Genomic DNA, 20,960 nt, shown 5'->3' with positions numbered 1-20,960 from the left:
CTTTATATATATATATATCTAAAGAAACAATTATTTTTTTTTAATAAAATATTATTATTTTTTTTAGCCCCGCGATTTATTTTAAAAATAAATATACCAAATGACATAATAAAGCCTAGACTGACGATGCATTCATAATAATGCATTTGAAACCGTCGTTGAATGCAAATCAGCTGTCCCGTCATCCATATAGAGTAATTCTTCTCATGTTAAAAACTACCTTCCTTATTTTCAGAATGATCAGGCTATTCTTTAATAAAGTTTGCCTCAGAATTAGGAATAAAATGGTGTCTCGTTTAAAATTTTTAATAATGAGATGGGTAATAAAAATGGCGTCCCCAGCTGTTTTTATTAAAGTACACTTTTAATGAATGCATCGTCAGTCTAGGTATTTATTATGTCATTTATATTTACATAATTTTTTTGGGTAAGGGACCTAAGTAATATTCATGATTTTCACTGTGAAAATAGCGGTTCATATTTTTTATTATACCAGCAAGGGATTTCACAAGGAAGAGAGGAAGGGCAGGATCTCAAAATTTGTAATTAAAAAAAAAAATTTTAGATGAAGAAATAGATCTGAAAGGTCCTGTACGAAACGGTTTTAATTCACTGTGCGAGGTTAATTTACAAAGCTTGCTAGTGTCGCTAAAACGTTTTTATATAAACACGAAGATCGGATCAACATAACACATCATCATTTTCCATTTTTTTAAATATCTATATTATTTTGAACATCTGAAGAAAAAAGATCTATTTCCTGTGCATCAAATGGCTAAAATATTAATTATACTTAAATCAAAAAATTTATTAGGAGGGAAAAAAAATTGTTATAACAATAACTATCAAAATAAGAGTAATAAGTTTAAGAATGAAATTCATTATAATTTTTTTTTCAACATACCATTCAGATGTCCCACAAGACCTTGATTTCTCTTATTAGAAAACAAAAGGTCCAGCAATTAAAAACGTAAATTCCTGGAGCTGCTTGCTAATATGGAACTAAAAAGTTTATATACAATAATAATCGAAGGGAATGATAAAAATTGGTGATCACCATTTCAAAATACAGAGGGATACCCCTCTTGTCTATTACTGTAGTGTTAGAATCCTTTAAACAAGAACATATCTACAGCATCCAATACCAAATTAAAATGGCTTAATTAAGAACCCAAAATGCATATACCAAATACACAAGACCTATTATCGAAAGCATCTTGCATTTTATTTATTAATAATAATACATTGTATAATTTTATTGCTCAAAATACTTTTTGGTTAATTTAATAAACATTTTGGACATAAAAAAAAGGATCTTAAGGAGGTATTATGATTTCTTAGCATAAATCCTAAAAAACCAATCATAAACAGCCATGAAATTGCCTTTTCAAGATTTTGAATATTTTTTTATTATTAACTGCTATATTTGACGTGTATGATTTGGCAAGCCCCGCTAGCTCTAAATTGACAAATCATCATTGAAATAATATATAGACATAATAAATACTCATAAAACTGAGTGTTTAAACTTTGCTATATTATTTAATTTACATATAAATGATTAAATATTTTAATAAAAATTCTGTATGTAAAAATCTTTTGAAAATTTTAACAAAATTTTTCTTAAATAAAATTTTTAATAATTAATTATTTCAAAAGATTTTTTGTCTATAGATGTAAACTAATAAAAACTATATTAGAATAAAATTTTAACCTTCTGGGTGTATTTAATTTTATATTGAGATTAAGTGGGCCAAGCCCCAGGGTTTACCCAACCCCAGTTTCTCCTACCTATTTATTTCATTTACATACTTCTGTAATGAGCATTGATAATTGCCATATACCATTAATAATTTCCGGAAAATAATTGACCGATATTCAAAATGTGTAAATCAAGTTCGGTTTATCTAATTATTAAACTTATCATCTGGATAAATTTAAGCAGAACGGATAGTTAGAAATATCGGTATAACTTGCAGGCTGGGATAAAAAAAAATTTGGGACGGTCAACTTATGCAAAAAACATATTTACGGACCGAAACTGATTTTTCAGCTTTTGTTCCATCACAAAAATTTATTGCGGTATAGCGGACTTTTACACGATTATTATATGGGAAAACCTGATTAGGATAGGAATTTTTCTCCTAAGGCGACTCTATTACTCAAATCTGGATATTATATACTATTTCTAAGGGTATTCAAGTCAACTCCGCGCTATTAAAGATCGAATTCATGTATGTTTCTCCTGAAAATCTATTTTGAAGATGTGATATCTTACATTTAAGCTTAACAATATTACGTGATATCTTACATTTAAGCTTAACAATATTACTAACAATCTCTCCTAGTTCCAGAGTATACATGTTTTGTTTGAACAGGGTCTCTAACAATAGGTGCGAGTCAAGAGGCCGTTATGGACTGGGGTCTAATATTACATTTTCTAGATAAAATTTCTTAATCTCAACTTTTTTTATTTTATTGCACAAAAAAAAATAGAATCAAATTTTATTTTCTCGAGTTAAATGTGTTAAGAGACATTAGAGAATATTTTATAACACCGTAATGAATGATAAAATTGAATTACGGAGAAAAACTTTTAATAGAAGATTTTGGCTAAAATGATTTGCATATCTTTATAACATTAAGTATACGATGATAATTAAGAATTGCAAAAAAAAATTCATAAAATTCATTCAAGATTTAAAACCCAAACTCATTAATTCCAAATTTTCTAAAAATTTTGCTCGCGCAAATGGTAAAATAAACAAAACCTTAAATTGACTTCCTTACTCTTAATAAAATTTTCTAAAAATAATTTAAAAAATAATATTACATTCATGTGAAAATGTCATTGCTTTTTTTTATTAAGCTTATATATAAAAATATTATCAAATATTTCCTCCAATATATCTTCGCATATCGAAACATTCGTTGGCAACTGTTCTTCCTCTTCTAACCCATTCATTAAAATTCTATCATAATAAAATGTGATTACAATTTTTTTTAAAAAAAATCAAATTCCTACTTTTATTAATTCATTAAAATAAAAACAAAATTTTAAATATTTATTTTCAACATTTTTTTTATAATGTAAACTTTGTCTACCCTTGAATTTCTTATAATAATTTTCTTTATAAATCGACACAGAAATATCACATAAGGCATTCGACCTTAACATAATTTTGGTAATTAATTTTTATTTTTTTCTTTCTTTCAAAATGTCAATATTGGAGGAAAATTATACATCTCAAATTTCTTCATTTAGAAATCTTGATTCCCAAAATTTGGTTTTCCTGGAGGACGTAAGATCAATTTATTTTAAAAACCCACCGGACCGAGTGGCAATTTTTTTTGGTAAATAATCGATACCCGGCCTCTGTAACTCGAAAATAGATATCGAAATATTTATTTTATTCTTTTACCGGTTGCGTAAATGGTGACGGTGGGAAGGGGGGTTAGCGCAGAAGGGTTCAATCCCCTCCCCCCGAAAACTATGGATAAGTCCATTCTTATTAGAATGAAAAAAAAAATTAAGAGTATTGCGAAGCGAATTTAAACAACTTTTCCAACTACTTTTTAGATCTTTTGGCTTTTTTCTTTTACAAGATTAAATTCAATAAATTTATACCAAACAAAACCCTATTTAAAAAATTTGAAATTTACATTTAAAAAAACTATTTTTTTTTTTTGCAAATTAGATTAGAATTACCAATTTTTCTTTTTGATAAATAAGCCGCCACCACCCCTCTTCCTCCCCTTCTTTCGACGTTGTTATCAATATTTTAGCCAGAAAAATATTGCCTGCTCAGGCATGCAAAATATTTTTCTGACATTGAGTTGGCCGTTTTTAAAAAATCGGCTCAAATCGAGCCATTTAACGACACTTACTTTTGACGCCATGATATGGATCTGGAAGACGAGTAAGTACGCTTTATAAAATGGTAAAATATAAATAAAGGTAAATTTCCTTTTTTTATTATTATTTGAAAAATGACACCTTAAATTTGTTTATAATTTTAATAATAATTATTTATTATAATTAAAAAAGAGGTTTTTTTTCAGAAATTTTTTTATAATTTAAAAAGGGAAATATAAAAATTATGACACTGCAAACATGAGGGGGGTTTTTTTTGTTTAATGGTTGAAAAAATAAAATTTGTAATATAGATTTTTTTAAAAAAAAAATAAAATGAAAATGGAATAAATATAAAAAAAAATTTAAAATATTAAGTTTATTAATTTATTATACGCGGGATTAGGAAGTGAAATATCTTACAATTTTTTTTTTACCGGAATTTTTTTTAAAATTAATAAATATTATTTTGTCGCTAAAAAAATAAATAATAAAATAAATATTTTAAAATGGGGGAAGAAAGAAATAATGACTTGAAATTCAATGAATTTAGGGATCGTTTTATCCGTTTATAAACATTATACAAAACTAAACTTAATCGAATAAAATTTTTTTTATTTTCGATCGGTATGAGTACGAATAGTTAATTATTCGATTCGCTCAAGAGAATCTAATACGAATAATGAATTATTCGTTTTCATAATCGTTTTTGATTGGCTAATAATTTACACAAATAAAAAAAACCGAATCGAATCGAATAAATAAAAAAAAAAGGTATGTTTTAGCGAACTAATAAAATAAAAAAAATAAATAAGCAGCTTAATTAAAATTTTATGACTTTCTTGGGTTACTTTTGACCAAATTATTCGGAGAAAATTTTTTTTAAAAAAATAATTATTTAACGCCCCCAAAATCTTTCATAAACATTTCCAGCTCTTCAATTTCCCTCCTCGAGGGAGGCGATCTATAATTTGTGTAAGCTCTGTTTTGCGTGGAAGGGTAGGAATCGTAGGATGAGGCCGAATTGGTGGTGTAATAATTTTCGTTGCGATCGTTATAACGATCGGTATGATGTCGCGAATCTATTTTTTTTTAAAAACAAAGATGGGGTTTATTTTTAAAAATTATCCGTATTTTGTCGCGAATCTAATTTTTTTTTTAAAAAAACAATATTTTTTTCCCAGGGTTCTGGATTCGGGTTTGGGAGTCAAAAATTTGAAATGGTTCTATGTCAGAAAATCGTGACCTGTTTACCATAAAGGGTCCAAACCCGTCCCAGTCCCTAAATACCCCGGTTTGAGTGAGGAAAAATGTTCAACAAAACAATTAAAAACTTTTTGAACCCCTAACAGGTCCAGAAACCTGCTTATTCCCCCATCTTTTCCTTTAGTTCAAAACTTTCCTCCTATTCAAAAAATTGATGAGATACCTATGAAATCAAAAATAATTTTTTGCAATGTGCTATTTCGGTCAAATAAATTTAAAAATAACTCGAACACATCTTTATGACCAAATTGTCTGAAATTTATTCTCTATATTCTACATTTACTTGTAATATAATTTTCGCAAAATTAAAATAATTAATTTAACGCGTTTAAATATATAATTTTACCAGAAATAAATTCATAAGCATGGTGAAAAAAAAAATACCTTACCTTGTAAAATCCAGATAATTTTGTAAAAGACATAAAACATATTGCTTTATTATAATGCACAAGAAAATTAATATCTGCAAACCCCCTAGATAAATATCGCAAACAGAAGAGAAGAAAATTGAAGTTAGGTATAAATTACCAAAATGTGGCTGACCTCCACCGCTACGATCGTATTTGTTAAATCCGTCCTGATTATATCGTTGATCCGATGCCGTGTTGTATCTAAATTCTTCTCTATGCTGCTGCTGACTTTGCAGTTGTTGATGGCTACGTTGTTGCTCTTGTTGTTGCTGCTGCTGTTGTGACTGGTGGGATTGAATGCGTTGTTGATTATTGTAAGACGAATGTCGTGTGGGTACCTGGTCGTCATCCTCGTAGGAAGTCGTTTTGCGATAATAAAGAGTGCGAGGCGCGTCTTGATTATGTACTGGTACAAATCTATCGTCTAAATGACTCGCCGCCGAGTGGGACCGTTGTTGAGTATTGAACTCTTGGCGTACCGGTATGATAGATGTTGCGGTTGCTGGGGGAAGTAATTCGGACTCATAAACGCGCCTTTTGTAACCATATTCCTCTTGGCCTCGCCCAAAGTCTTGCATTATCGGTAATGGGGGAGGGGCACTATGTTGTACTTGAACTACGCTAGTTCCCCCATCTGCCCCATCCGTTCTTACCTCCCTAGTACGTTTGTAGGTTTCGGTCACCAGTATATCTCCGTCCCCGCCATCGTAGCCATGGTGATGATGATGATGAGCTATATGTACGGGAGATGGAACTCTTGGCGGAATAACCAGCTCTTTATTTTGCCGTCGCGTGTCGTAGCGTCTAGAAGTGTATACGACTTCCCCGTCGGGGGCTAAGTGCCTAGCTGCTTCCCTAAATACTTCGGCGGCGGTTCCGCTGGGACGAACATCACCAGCGCTGTACTCATGACCTGTACCCGCGCGGCGGAAAATGGATGTCTCTAGGTTATTATTATATTTATTGTAATGATCTAGGTCGGCTGCAAAAGATTTGCTCCTGAGACGACCACCAGATGTGTCCCTAAAATTAAAAAAAAAAATAAGAGTAAAATATTTCACATATTGAGCTGTTTGAGTAAACTGTCATTTATAACATTTCTCATATAATCTAGAAACTACAATTTACTGCTAACTTAATGAAAGTGTTACCGTTCTTTTCATTGTTCAAATTTTTGCTATAATCATATTTGAAATATATCTAAAAAGAGAAGAAAAAGTGTTCCTCTTAAATTTTACTAATAATGTAGTAGTAGTAGTAATAAATAAACGTTTAAAGAAAGATATAATTATTTATTATAATTTTACTGTCATTCGAATTGTAATAAAATATCAATAATTTTAAACGAATAATTGATTTAAAAAGCCTATCATAATATATAAATGTGTTACCCTTCTCTAAAGGTATGGCAACGCGAATCGTTATCGTAAAAGTCTTCCTCGGAGGTGAGCGTATTGTAACCCTGGGACCGAGAAGTACTGTAATCGCTTAACCCACTCTCCCTCCAGCCATTGATAGGTCGGCCGGAAGTGCTTGTGGTCATCTTCCTGTAACCCCCTCCGGAACCGTCTTGCACTGTCTCTACGCGCTTTGTTTCGCTGAAATACTTGGCCTCCTTGAATGTGCTATTAGAACCGCCGTCCTCTCTCAGGGTGCTGATTTGAATGGGGTGGAGAGTGACGCCTCCCCCTCCTCGAGAACTGTCATCGGATTCGTGTCTAGTTTTGGACTCATATTCAACTTCTCTTCGCCGCTGAGTCTCTCTTTCTTGCGGTGGTTGTCTCGTAGGAGATCCCCTGATCCTGTAAACCCTACGAATTTCTGGGGTTCTCGAGTGCTGTTCCTGACTTGTATCATCGTCGACCCTTTCGGTAGTTTTCTCGGTTTTTTCCTGTTTCCAGGTATGTTGCTTAGTTTTGAGCTCTTCCACTAAACGGCGCGAGTCCCGTCCTTTATTCCCTCCTATATTTTTGTAGGTCGTAGAGGAGGTAAGGTAACCGCCGTTATGTCCGTTCGTTGAAGCGTCTTTGAGTTCTTGCAATTTTCGTTTTTGTTTATCTAACCAGTCCTCGCTAGATTCGCCCATTGAGCGGTTGTTAAGTTAAATGTCGCAAATTTTATTTTTTTTCGATATTGAGAAATTTAGAGGAAAATGAATTCGATTATAATCCGATATTGGATAGAATATTTAATAAGTCTCCTCTTTCCTTTACAATGATTTTTCTCTTGTTTTAAATCTTTAAAGAAGAAGAAGAAAAATATGTATAAATATTGATTTTAAAATTATAATTCAAAATACAAAAAAAAATTTGAATTTTTTTATTATCATAAAAAAATTGTTAAGGTTCCAAGTTTTAAATATAAATTTAAAAAAAGTACAATTAAATACAGAATAAGTTTGAAAACAATCGCAAAAAATTTTACAATTTTTTTAGGTGCCAATTTATAAAAAAATATTTGAAATCACGAAAACATAATTGCGTGTTTATTATTTTTTGTAAAATGTTAATTATTGATAAGAGCGGATAAAAGTTAGATACAAAAATCCAAAATTTTGGCGATTTAAAACAGTTTTAGGAAAGAGCTCAATCTAACCCCGTCCTCATTCCGACCCCTTCCCAAAAAAAAATAATTAAAAGTGGAAGGTGTCAAAATATAGGGCTAAAACAATATTAGTATTTTAGTAATACGGAAAATTTGAATCGAATGAGAATAAGTGAGAAAAATTATCCGTTGAAAGATAAATAGCCTCTTCGTTACTTTCTATCCAATTACGAAATTAATAATTTTATTCAAGATTAATAACAGGTTTATTATTGGAACTTTTTAGTTTTTGTTTTTTAAGCTTATTTTCCAAATAATCCATTGTTTTATTTTAAAGTTTTTTATTATTAGGACGAATAAAAGAATTATTCGATTCTGAAAATCAAATCAAATATGATAAACATAACATTATATAATTATAAAATAGAATTATAAATTGAGAAATTTATGTATTTATTATAAAAAAGTTCTAACCACTCAAGTAACCAAGTTTTAAATGAAAATTTCGTGTATTTATTTGCAGAATAAAAAGGTTCTAACTACTGAGTAAGTAACCAAGTTTTAAATTAGACCCCCCCCCCCACCTCCTTAGTTAGCCATTTTTTAAAAAATGTTTAATATAATATAAATGATTTTTTGGCCTAAGCAAGCATCTCTCTCTCATTATTTACTTTATTTTTTGAAAAAATATTTTTATCTTCTTTTTCAATATATAGTTTTAGTTGCTTATTGATAATATTCAAAATTGAAAAAAAAAACTATTAAATAAAATTAACGGCCTTGAGAGAGCCTTTCGTTCATCTTTTTATCAAAATATTATATATAACAAAAACAAAAAAAAAATTTGGTGTATATTTTAAAAAAATAGTTGGTAAATAAAATCAATATAACATTCATTAATTTAAATTAGAGACCATTTGCAGCGCGGACCCCCAGCTAACTTAATATTTTAGACAGAAAAATATTGCAATAAGCCTCGAGATTTTCGATAATGTATGTCTTAGACCTTTGTTAATGATCAAAATATTCAGGCATGCGTAATATTATTCTGGATGAAATATTGAGTTAGCGGTTTTTAAAAATCGGCTCAAAACGAGCCGTTTAACAACACTACGTAAGGAAGATTAATATTTTTTTTCAGAAATATTCCCCGATGACCAAATATTTATTTATTTTATATGTTTATTATAAGAATCTAAAATGAAGTAAATTCGTAATTTACGAATCCTGGACGCTCGGAAAAAACGAGCCGATTCAACCCGAAATAAAAATTAATCACAATTCTCGGACCCGGTTTCGGATTTGCAGATCTCTAGTTGATAATCATCTTTTAAACTTTATTCTTTTTTTTTCCTCCTTTCCTTTCCATCTCATTCGTTACGGAGATTAAAAACTGGTGAAATAACTTTATTCAAAAATTCCAATATTTGATAATGATAGCTTAAGGAAGAAGTATGGGGGAGTAATTCTTAAATATTCCCAAATTGAAAATATATGAGAAATGCCCATTTTAGCAATTTTTTTCCCAGTTATTCATTATTTTTTGCGTTTCGCATTGTCGATCGAGAACTCACGCCGTTCCCTTTCTTTGACTTTCCTTCCGCCATTCCTTACTTCTTCCTTGAAAGTAAGATTTTGCGATATTATCAAAAAATAACACTGAGATTAAAAATCGTTTTTGGTTTTTTTAAGTTTAAAAAAATCGATATTATAAAAAAAAAAATAAGGCTTAACAAAAAGGTTAAAATTAAAATAATATAAAACTTTGTGAGGGATGTATTATTTCTTCCTTCCCTTTTGCCAATAAAATAATAATAATGAACTTTCTTTACGAAAATGTAAAACATGAATTCACAAGTGAATAATAAATAGTGTTGTTAAATTTTACCATTTCAAATATGGCTTAGTAAAGATTTTAGCCTAAAAAATTGAAATAAGCATCTAAGTTGAGTCTCTACTTGAAGATTGATAGGAATATTTTTGGTTAAAAACATGTCTGACGCTGTTTTATAGTTGACTAAAGTTAGGTAGTTTAACAACACTAGTAAATAAAATAATTTTTCGGTTTAAACTCTAATTAATTTCTAACAAAAAAAAATTGGATTAATGAATTTATTAATAATTTTAAAGGAACCTACGGACAAAAAAAACCCACCCAATTTAAGAAATTTGTTTAGATGTTTAAAAAAATGGAAATAATTTATAAAATGTTGACTTTTTAAGCAGAATTTAAATTTATTTTTCATAAAAAATTGGGGTATATGAGACCGGTGTCTTTTGGTTCGGAGTACATTTGTCCAAGTCTTTTTTGATCACCATTTCTGTCCATGATTCATTTTTTGGAACTAGATTTGAGCTTAAATGGCGCGAATAAAAAAATTTTTCTTTGATAGTTTCCCAAAAACTATCACAAATAATTATAGTTGGGTTAATTATTACATTTTTAGCCGTTTAAGCCAATTTTTGGCCAGCCAAACCGAGTTTTAATCAAGAATTATCACTTTGGTGTCAGGTATTTTTTAAATAAAATAGTAGCTCAGTTTTGAAGGAAACTCCGGCCCGTACCCGTAAATTGAGCAGAATTATCTATTACCTGACTATAATAATAAGTCGAGAATTACCTCAAGCCCGATCGGGATTTAATAAAAATGGGTGATATAATGTTGGTTTGGCGTTGTATTTATAGCACGAGATACAGAGATGTTTGATAATAATAAAATAATTGACCCAAGCCTGAGGGTTTTTATTTCGAACCCGTTCTTCAAAAAAATTGATTTTCAACATTCTGAAGCTTCTCCAGGCTCTGTAAGAACTCTGAACATGTATGTATTTTAGGCCCTTTAGCCCCGAGTATTCTATTTTTCACAGAGACCTATAGGCTCTGACTAGAACCCGGCCGGAAATGGGATCAATCTCCAAGCCGGGCCAGTAAAAAAATTTTTTCCAATCCAGGCCGAACCTAAGATTTCGACCTCTGCAGGTTAATGTTTTTTAGGTCTAAACCCAGCCCAAAAATTTGTAATTGAAAAATGTTAAAATTACTAATGGCTTTTGTTCTAATTTCCGAATTTTTTTAATCTTCGTTTATAATGTGCACAAATTGAGCATTTCAAAAGCTGCGTTGCAAGCGCAAATAATGCATTTTAAATGGCCTCGTGCAAATTGGTAAAATTATCGTTTGGCGTTAGCAACCATTTTTTAAAAAAGCAAATAGGTTTGCTTTTTCATTATTTTTTTTATTCTTCACTTTGTAATATTATATAAAATGTAATATAAATAACTTACTTAATATCCTAAAAAGAAATATTTAGAAATTAAAGAAATAAGAAGGCAGACGATAATATAATTTTCAAAGAAAAATCCTTTTTTAGAACTTATCTAAAATTTTGAATCGACGATATTAAAAAAAAAGGCAACCTCCATTTAAACAAGGGATGCGGTTACGTTTTTGTATTAAAAAATTACGGCAAAACGTAAACGGTGCACTATTAAGGTAGGAGGGTGGAGGGGGTGTTTAAAGATTATGTCTATCCTTATTTAATTTTAAAAAAATTGGTCCTGCAACGAAGTTCTGTTCTATCTGATTACCAAAAAGATCATTTTGATTTTAAGACGACTTGGATTAATGTTTTTAGCCAACCTAGAGATGCTAACAGGTTGCCAGAAATGTTTGAACTTCTAAAATCTCGAGGCTTCCAATAATATTTTTTTGGCTTAAGCCTTAATCGGTATGTTTTTAAAACATTAATACACTTATTATTTAAAAAAAAATAACCTCCATATCAAAATATACTAAAAAAATAATTTGATATTATAAAATCAAACCAAAATTGATCATAAAATAATTTGAACAAAAAATATTTTCTTTTCAAAATAAAGATATCTTTTTATAATCTAATATGTAATAATATCCTTGACAAAAAAAAACACAATTAAAGCCAATATTTTTTTTAGTGTTTTTATATCAAACAATTTAAACGAAAAATATTCGTCATTTGCGAAATAATCACGTATTTTCCTCCCCTATTATTAATGACAGAAAAAAATAAATTAAAAATATATAAAATTTGCAGGTCTTGATTTGTGTTTTTTTAAAAAATATAAACAATTTGATATTATAATGAGATGAGAATATAGAATTTAGGTTTAAATTGTGAATGCAATACAATTTATTTAGTATAATATCGTCGGTTGAGTATTTAAGTGTTCTATCTCCACCTTTTTATTTGATAATAAATCTCTCCTTTTCTAAAATACAATAAATATATTTCTTGTATAAAAAGGCTATCTCCTAAAAATTTATATTAAAAAAAAATGGATATAGAACAATATAATACTCAGCGAAGCTATAACGATAATTATAAATTGTAAATTTGATAACAAGCGTTTTTTTACACATATGCTGAACTCGATGGGGACCAGAAAGTTGGATTCACTTAATAATATGTCTTTAAGGTCAAAAATCGCTTTCCATTTTTTTGACAAATTTCATATGGAAACATTATGAAACAAGCCAGCAGAGGTTAAAAAATTGGGCCGGGCTTGTGACTAATATATTTCAAGTACTGACCCTTAAGAGTTACGGCTCCAAAAATATTTTCCCATGGCCACAAAACGAGGGAATGTGAAATTCCCAGGGATCTAATAAGGAGGAGGGAGTCAAAGAGACGGGATTTATAATTAGTATTGTTTAAAAAAATCTAGCCTATTTTAAGCCAAATTTCGAGATTTGGCCAAAAAGAGTCCATTTTGCCGAAATCCTGCAGCTTTAGATAAATATTTTTTTGGTTAAAATCTTGAATAGATGTCAGATTACGAGGTTTTTTTTTGAAAACTAGTTAGATAATAAAATACCTGTAAGAGCCAAATTTTTTCGACCCATAAAAATTTTCCTAGCCAGACCCACACCGGAAATAAAATTTAATTAAAATAAACCGACCCGTGATTAGGTCGCTTTCGTGGACCTCTAGATAGAAGTCCCTTTTCAATCCGAAATATTTTAATAAAAATTGCGCTATTTTTAAATATGGAAATGCAAACTTATTAAATAAGAAAGATATCGCTTAAGGTCGTGGAAGCGAGGGAGGAGGGGGGGGGGGGGGTTATAAGTTAAAAAAAAAACAAGACATAAAACATTAAATCTGTTTTGTTTTTTTTTTTAAATTGATGGAAAACAAAATATTTCATTTTCAATCAATTACAAACAAAAAAAAACAACTAATTTAATGCATACAAAATTTTTTAATAAATATCAAGATGAATGTTTTTTTTAAAAAAAGAATCTTCTTATAGTGCGCACAAATTGAACGTTTCAACTAGTGTTGATAAACAGCTCAATTTAAGCCGATTTTTAAAAACGGCTAAATCAATATTTTATCCAGAAAAATATTATGCAAGCCTAAAGATTTTGCTCATAGATGGCATATAGGATTGAACATCTATTGGCGAAATCTTGACTCTTAGGCAATATTTTCTAGTGTTGTTAAACGGCTCAATTTGAGCCGATTTTTAAAAACGGCTAACTCAATATTTTATCCAGAAAAATATTATGCAAGTCTAAAGATTTTGCTCATAGATGCCATATAGGATTGAACATATATTGGCGAAATCTTGACTCTTAGGCAATATTTTCATGGCTATAATGTTGAGTTAACCGTTTTCAAAAATCGGCTCAAATCGAGCCGTTTAACAAAACTAGTTTCAACGCAGCGTTTCGGAAAGCAAATAATGCCATTTCCGTTTTGCATTTGAAATTATTTATTAAAAAACAAAATATATCTAGCGTTTTATTAAACGTTTTTAAAATTTTTGAAGCATGAATACAAACATCTTCTAGATAGTAAAATAATTATATTAAATGATATGATATCATTTTTTAGCTTATAGGAATTATGGTATCACAAAAAAAATTTGCTAATTAAATATAGGGCAAAGCCTTTCTTTTTTGTTTAGAATTTAGAAAGTTTCATATTGAAAAAATAAAATTTAACGCTTCAATTTAAACATAGTTGCGTTTACGTTTTTTTTATTTGCGTTTTGAAAACGCTGAAACGTTCAATTTGTGCGCGCTTATTTATTTTTATATAATAAGCCTTTTAAAAAATGGTTAATAATAATTGTTAAAAAGGTGTATAATTATTAGAGACCAAAAGAGGCCAAATTTCCACTTTTGTTTTAAAAAAAATATCATTATTTTTTGGCCTTGTTATTTTTCATTTTTTTTAAGCCCGACCCTAATTTTTAAAATTTTGATCATGTTATGTCCCGGTCCGGCTGGGATTTTTAAAATGTTGTTATTTTAAATAATTTTTGGTTATTAATCCTAAAAAAGAAAAATTTTAAGTGACTGATCCATTTATCTTTCTTTCTATATGATTTTCCAACTAATTAAATTTTTATTAAATTTATCAGGCTTAAAATTTTGATCTCTTACAGGTAGCTGGGAATTAGGTTTATATAGTTTATCGTAAAAAAATTTTCTTGCAAAGATAAATATATGAAATTTATATTTAAAATAATAATTTATAATAAATTTTGGAAACACCGTAGTTTTTCTAAATTAAACCTTCCAATTAGTGTGAATATAAAAATTTCGCAGGATTAAAAAAATTAGGATCTAATTAACATTTATTTTTTTCCTTTTCTTTCGTTTTTTCTATACTTTTCTTTTCTTTTTATTTAATTTTTATTAAATAAATAATTAATAAAAATATTCCTTTTTAAATAAAGCTACGATATTCAGCGGAATAGAACCTTCTAGACCGGAAGTCTGGCTTGGGTTCAATGACATATAATAATACCTAGACTGACGATGTATTCATTAAAAGTGTGCATCTATGAAAAACAGCTGGGGGACGCCATTATGATTACTCATACCATCATTAAAATTTTTAAACGAGAGGTCAATTTATTCCTATGTCTGAAGCAAACTTTTTTATTATTGCCTGGCAAGTTTCAATAGTAGTTTTTAACATGGAATAATTACTATCTGGGTCACCAAAATGGCGGGTCCAGCTGATTTGCATTCAACGAAGCTTTCAAATGCATCATCAGTCTAAGTATTATTATATGTCATTGCTTGTGCCTTAAAAGAAAATGGTATACAATATAGATAATATTTTCGTTAAAAAAAGGTTTTTTTTTCGCTTCTTTTTATATAAAATGATAATTTGTTTCTGATTAAATGATATTTAAAAAAATAATAAAATTGATAATTTGAACTAAGCTTAAAAATAGACAAATTTAAAGACTAGCTCTTTGTTCTTAAAACAATTAATAAAAATTCGAGAGTGCGCATACGCAAGATTCACAATATCAGCCGGGTTACCCTTCATTTAAAGTAAAGCCAATGATTTATGCATACTATTAGATTTTCTGTGCATTGATAAAAAGTGTCCAATAGGAGTCAGCTGAAGCGCCATTTTGTGGTTGGCATTTCGAGCAATTGTCTTATTATAAATATGCATATCAATGTCATTTAATCTACGTGCAAACAACAAAATGGCGCTACTACTTACTCATATGTATGGATACCTATAAATGCATTTAATGAGCGAATCGCCAATCTAGTAGTATATATACATCATTGAGTAAAAGCTATTTTATCGCTTGAGATAAAAAAATAATTAAAGTTATATAATCTTTTTTTTTAATTTTAAGAGGTGATTTAGATCTTATATTCTAAAATTATAAACATTTTTTTATATATATTTATAAACGTTTACAAAATAAATATTTTAATTTCAACGCCAAAGTGTAAGATCCGGTTTAATATACAGAAATAATATTTAAAAAAAGCTTTAAAAAAAATTTCTGCATCCGGTCCAGGTTTATCGATCCGCTCCGAATTTTAAAACCTAAAAAAAAGGTTTTAAAGCATTTTTTTACATTTTTTATAAAAAAAAAAATTTAAAGTTTTAAAATCGCTAAGAAATTTAAAAAAATAATGGCTCCTTGGGGAGTGAAAGAACAATGAGAAAGGATTTAATTTATATTAATTTTATATAAGCTAATTTACGGATGGATCAATAAATTTAAGAGAGAAAGAGATATAAAATCTGGAAGGGAGTAAGAAAGGTGGGGGATGAATCTAAATCTTGCGAAATAATTGCTTAATTAATGAAGCGAACTAAAAAAAGAGAATAAGAAGAGGATTTAGTGTGTCTGCCCCCCCCCCTTTATTTCCTTACCGAGCATATTATAATGAAAGGAATTACAAATTTTTTCTTTCTTTCTTTTTTTTAATTTTCCTTTCCTTTAATTCTCTCCTTTTTCCTTTCCTTTATGAAATTATGTAGGAATCAAAAAATGTTCATTCCAACTAGAAAAGATAATCATATTATTTAAAACCCTAATTCTTAAAGCTTTAAAATCTCTAAACAAGTACCTATCCACCCAATGCCCATATTTTAGAGTTAGGGATTCATCGATATTGTTAAAAATTCTACATTTTTTTTCGTATAGTTATAATACAAAAAATGCAAACTGTGAGAAAAATAAATAAAGAGTTAGTTATATTCATAAATATTTGTGTTTATTTTTTCGTTGTGATATAATTTATTTTTACAAGGTTATAATAACTAAAAAAAAAACTAATAACTTAACCATTTGTAATAAAAATTACAAAAAAAAAATTTAATATATTATAGAAAATAAATAAAATCGGTTTTGTTAATTTCGATTAATATGATTAGTATTTTTTAAATAAAATTGTATAATTTAAATAGAGATTAAAATTTTCTGCCTTTTGTTTCTTTATATTATTATTAAATTGAAGTCTAAATGTTAAATTCGGGGTTATAATATATATAATTTTTTTTTGAGAGAGTCCACTAAAAAGCCAGCTTGGATAAGGGGCCTGAGCTTCTAAAATCAATTTTAAGCAAACAGAGGCGATGGCGAAAAAAAAACTTACATTTTCAAGGTCGGGTCTGGAATATTTTTTTTTTATTTCACGCCAAGTGTGAATGTGTCGCGGTAATTTTTAAGATTAGCGGGTCATGTGATAATAGTTTTAACTCAAGGAATGATCTAAAGGATTTTGGATGACAAATATCTTAAGTATAAAGAAGCCGGATTAAAGATTAGAAAGATATGGGTTAGAATTAATTAAGTTAATTTTTTTTTTTAAATGGTGCTTAATCAAAATTTAATCATTTTAATTTACAACTTGTCAAAAGACGCATAAAAATATACATAAATAATTCCGCTGTTGTCAATGGAAACTTATTTGGAGTTAGATTAATCTGTGATGTACCATTTTTTATCAAATGGGCTAATATCTTAAAGATGGACGCTATCGGCCCTAATCCCGAAAGCCAGAGCCGGACAAATTGTGCCAAATTTTTTTTTACGAATTGGGCCCGAAGTTTTTCAAACATTTTTTTTAAAGCAGGATCGGGTTAAAAAATAATTACAGGTCTGTAATCTTTTCCATTAACTTAGGCAGTTCAAAATGTTTTCTTTTATCCCCCCCCCCTCACTTTATATATAAGTAGTTCTTCTTTACTTTCCTTCTCTCCCGTAAAATTATAAATCAAAACTGACATTACTTACTCGTATAAAAATATTGAAATTGACATTTTATGGGAGGTTCTGATAATTTTGAACGAGAGTTTTGCCATAAAACGAAGTTATTTTTTCGTATGAATATTAATATACGAATAAAATTATTCGGTTTCGAAAATATGAATCAAATCAATGCAAATATTTGAATCAGTTTTATAAAATATATTTTTAAAAAAAACATTCTGATTTTAATCCAGAAAGGATTGAAATTTTTTTCAATTAAAAAAAAAATTACCAAAATATTATATTACAAATGATTAGGATTAAAAGATAAATTTGATTTAAAAAAAATTATAAATAGAAATGTACAAAACCTTAGCATTTGAGATATAAAAAAAAAATATTTTCAGTCATAACAGGTGCCATTCAAGGTATTAATTGGAAACGGAGAGTAAAATAGCTTTTAAAAAATATCCTGAGGCGGGCTTAAAAACTAAATTCGACCCCTATAGGTCTCTCATACATAAATTAATATGTAGTAGCAAATCCATATAGGAACCTTAAGAACCTAATTTTTTTGTGAAAATTAAAACTTTCCACTAAAAAAAACCTAATTTTAACATTTAAAATAAAAAATAATATCGACGGATTCAGTTAAACTAATCACAGTTAAAAAGCAGTATATTGTCGGTTTAGCAAATTCATGGACCCAGTGACGTAGCCAGAATTAATACAGAGGGAGACGGGGAGGGTATGAAATTGGGTTTTCCACCATAACCCACCCTTCCCCTACCCAGTCTAATTTACGCCACTGAACTGATCCAAGAGTTAGCTATTTAAGATTATCATAGTGTAATCTCCTTTATTAAAATTCGAGAAATTCCTTTATAAATGCTTTCCTGAAATTTTTTTTCTTTAAAAATGGATATAGAACATTGCAATAATCACATCCGATGACGTATTAAAACTAGCTACTCCGGGAATTCTAGACAATTTTGTTTTTTTAAACTGTTTTATTTAACTATACTATTAATTTATTATTAAGCTTTTATTTATAGATTTTTCAATTTTTTATTTTTAGGCTGTGTCCAAAATATCAAAAAACTAAATTTACAAACTTTCGATACTTTAATTAAAAATAAATTATAAGCTATTTTAGATATAAAAATAAAAACATGTAAATTTCAAAATTTTTAAAATGGCGTCCTCAGCTGTATTCATTGATGTACACTTTTAATGAATGCATCGTCAGTCTAGGTATTATTATATGTCATTGGATTATAGCAAAATAAAATAATTCACAGGATTATGAGGTATTTATTCTATACATTCTAAAAAACATTCCGAGAAAAGGAAAAATTCTATTGCCCTTAATATTTTTATTGAAGCACTAAAGAGATATATTCAAAACTCACCCATATTTCTCAAATGAAGAGAAATTTTAAAGTTTAAGAAAATATAGAAGAAAACGTTAAATTTGAAAATTATTGGTAAAATTTTCCTTAAGGAATTCAGTAAATTTATAAATGATAGAAAAAAGTCGACGATTTAATTGTAAAATTAAAATATATATTTAAAATAAATATCAATTATCTAAATAAACTTTAACACCTTTAAATATGAATTTTTTTAAAAAAACCTGTCCAAAACGGAATTTCAGAGGAATAAATTTATTCTTTTAAACGTTCAAATCGTAAGAATGGCATTTAATTTATTTTCTCGGCAAAATCTTCTGTATTCTTTTTTGGAATATCACATATTATTTTTAAAATCAAAATAAAATATATATTATAAAAATAATATTTATAAAAAAAAAATTGGCTATACAAAACAGATGATTTAAAAAAATAATAATAAAATATTATATTGTATTATCTTTATTTATTTTTTAAAATATATTTTATCATCATATTTACTATTTTTTTAAAAAATAAAAATATCAATTTATTGGTGATTTTTTAAACATTCAATCAATCAATAAATAAAATGCTTTTGTAATCCAAAAAAAATTTTTTTTACAGGTGATGGGGGATTAATACAAATATAAATCATACGAGATAAATATTTGAGAATTTTTTTTTTGGAAATTAAGAATAGGAAGAAAAGGAAGAAGGAAGGGGGTTTTTTCCCAAAAATATTTTTTACTATTTTGCGTGATCTGCAAATTTCTGACATGTAACCAAGGCGAGTCTAATCTCTTTTTTTTAAAGCTCAAAGAGGTTAGAAAGTTTATATTTAGATGGGGAAAGGTTAGAAGAGTAAAAACTAGAGGTCAGCAATGGGGGGATTTTTAGCCAAAAAGCTCACCCAATCTTTGTTTAAAAAATTATTTTAATGGCTGGTTTGGCTCTTTATTTATTTATTTTAAATATATTTTTAATTAAACATATATTACTATGCAATATTATGATATAAAACTATCATTTTTTAACAAATTGAAATCCGTTTTGCTCATTTCGCCGAGAAATATCGCCCACGCTCGCCCATTACTTTAAAAAAATTTTCTAATTTGCCCGCTACCCGCTTATTGTTGAAAATATTTTAGAAAAAAAGAAAAGAAAGTATATCCTGACCTTTTGTATTCCTTCAATTAGGAATCAGGATGAAAGCCTTCTGCTTGAAATATATCTGGCCAAAAATTTATACAAATTAAATTCATTTTAATTCGCCGTGTTCTTCTTTCAAATAAATATTTGTTTCTTTTATGGACGAAATATCCTATTGAATATAATTCTTTAGTGTTACGGAAATGTAGCCCTAATATTGCATAAACCCATCAAGTCATATTTTTGAAGAAAAGACATGTCGATATTTAAGAACATTTGAGGGAAGTGGGAGGTTATTGAGGCGGGGTAGGGTGGGGGATAAAATAAATAAAATTTTTGTTATTTATATCAAAAAAAATTTTAAATGCTAATAATTATGGATGGATCAATTATTAATATTTGATAAATTATAACGGCTAATACAATGTAATTTATATTTATGCATTGAGACAAAAAATCATTGACTTCGAAAATCATGAGTGGAAACTTCTTATTTACCAATAACCGCAAAATTCTCGATGTTTTCCAATCACTAGTTCATTTATAGTTTGAAAGTCTCTTAAGAATAGTTTGTCCATTATATAGGATACGTTATACGCCATAATGCGTTTGCAAATTTTAAAAATTAGAGGAATATTGTCATATAAATTATTAACAATAACAACAAGATGCTACTTATGATTGAAACAATGTACAAGGCCCCTTTTTATTAATTTTTTTTGGAGCAAAATTTGTATTCCTCCATTTCTACCAGACATGATATTTACGCCATCATACGCCTTGCTTATTATATTATGAATTAATTTTTATATCATTAAGTTGTTTTAAAATACA

At 28.4% G+C, this 20,960-nt stretch overlaps 1 protein-coding gene across 2 annotated transcripts; it reads right to left on the bottom strand.

Moving 5' to 3' along the window:
- Window positions 1-3,942: 3,942 nt before the first annotated feature.
- On the bottom strand, window positions 3,943-19,359 carry LOC135928491 (uncharacterized). Of its 2 annotated transcripts, none has more exons than XM_065464958.1 (4): window positions 19,220-19,356; window positions 6,921-7,766; window positions 5,648-6,552; window positions 3,943-4,935 (listed from the first exon to the last, which is right to left on the bottom strand). In XM_065464958.1, the coding sequence occupies exons 2-4, from the start codon at window positions 7,613-7,615 to the stop codon at window positions 4,748-4,750; spliced, it is 1,788 nt and encodes a 595-aa protein (XP_065321030.1). In that variant the 5' UTR covers window positions 7,616-7,766; window positions 19,220-19,356; the 3' UTR covers window positions 3,943-4,747. The 2 variants fall into 2 exon arrangements, with proteins under 2 accessions (XP_065321030.1, XP_065321031.1); XM_065464959.1 differs by having other exon boundaries at window positions 4,897-4,999; window positions 19,220-19,359.
- Between the last annotated feature and the right edge of the window lie 1,601 nt (window positions 19,360-20,960).

This window comes from Gordionus sp. m RMFG-2023, chromosome 4 (assembly GCF_954871325.1).
Source record: "Gordionus sp. m RMFG-2023 chromosome 4, tfGorSpeb1-WG-v2, whole genome shotgun sequence".
Taxonomy (NCBI): Eukaryota; Metazoa; Nematomorpha; class Gordioida; order Chordodea; family Parachordodidae; genus Gordionus; species Gordionus sp. m RMFG-2023.
The sequence above is the reverse complement of the archived record's forward strand: the minus strand, read 5'-3'. Positions and strand labels throughout refer to the sequence as shown.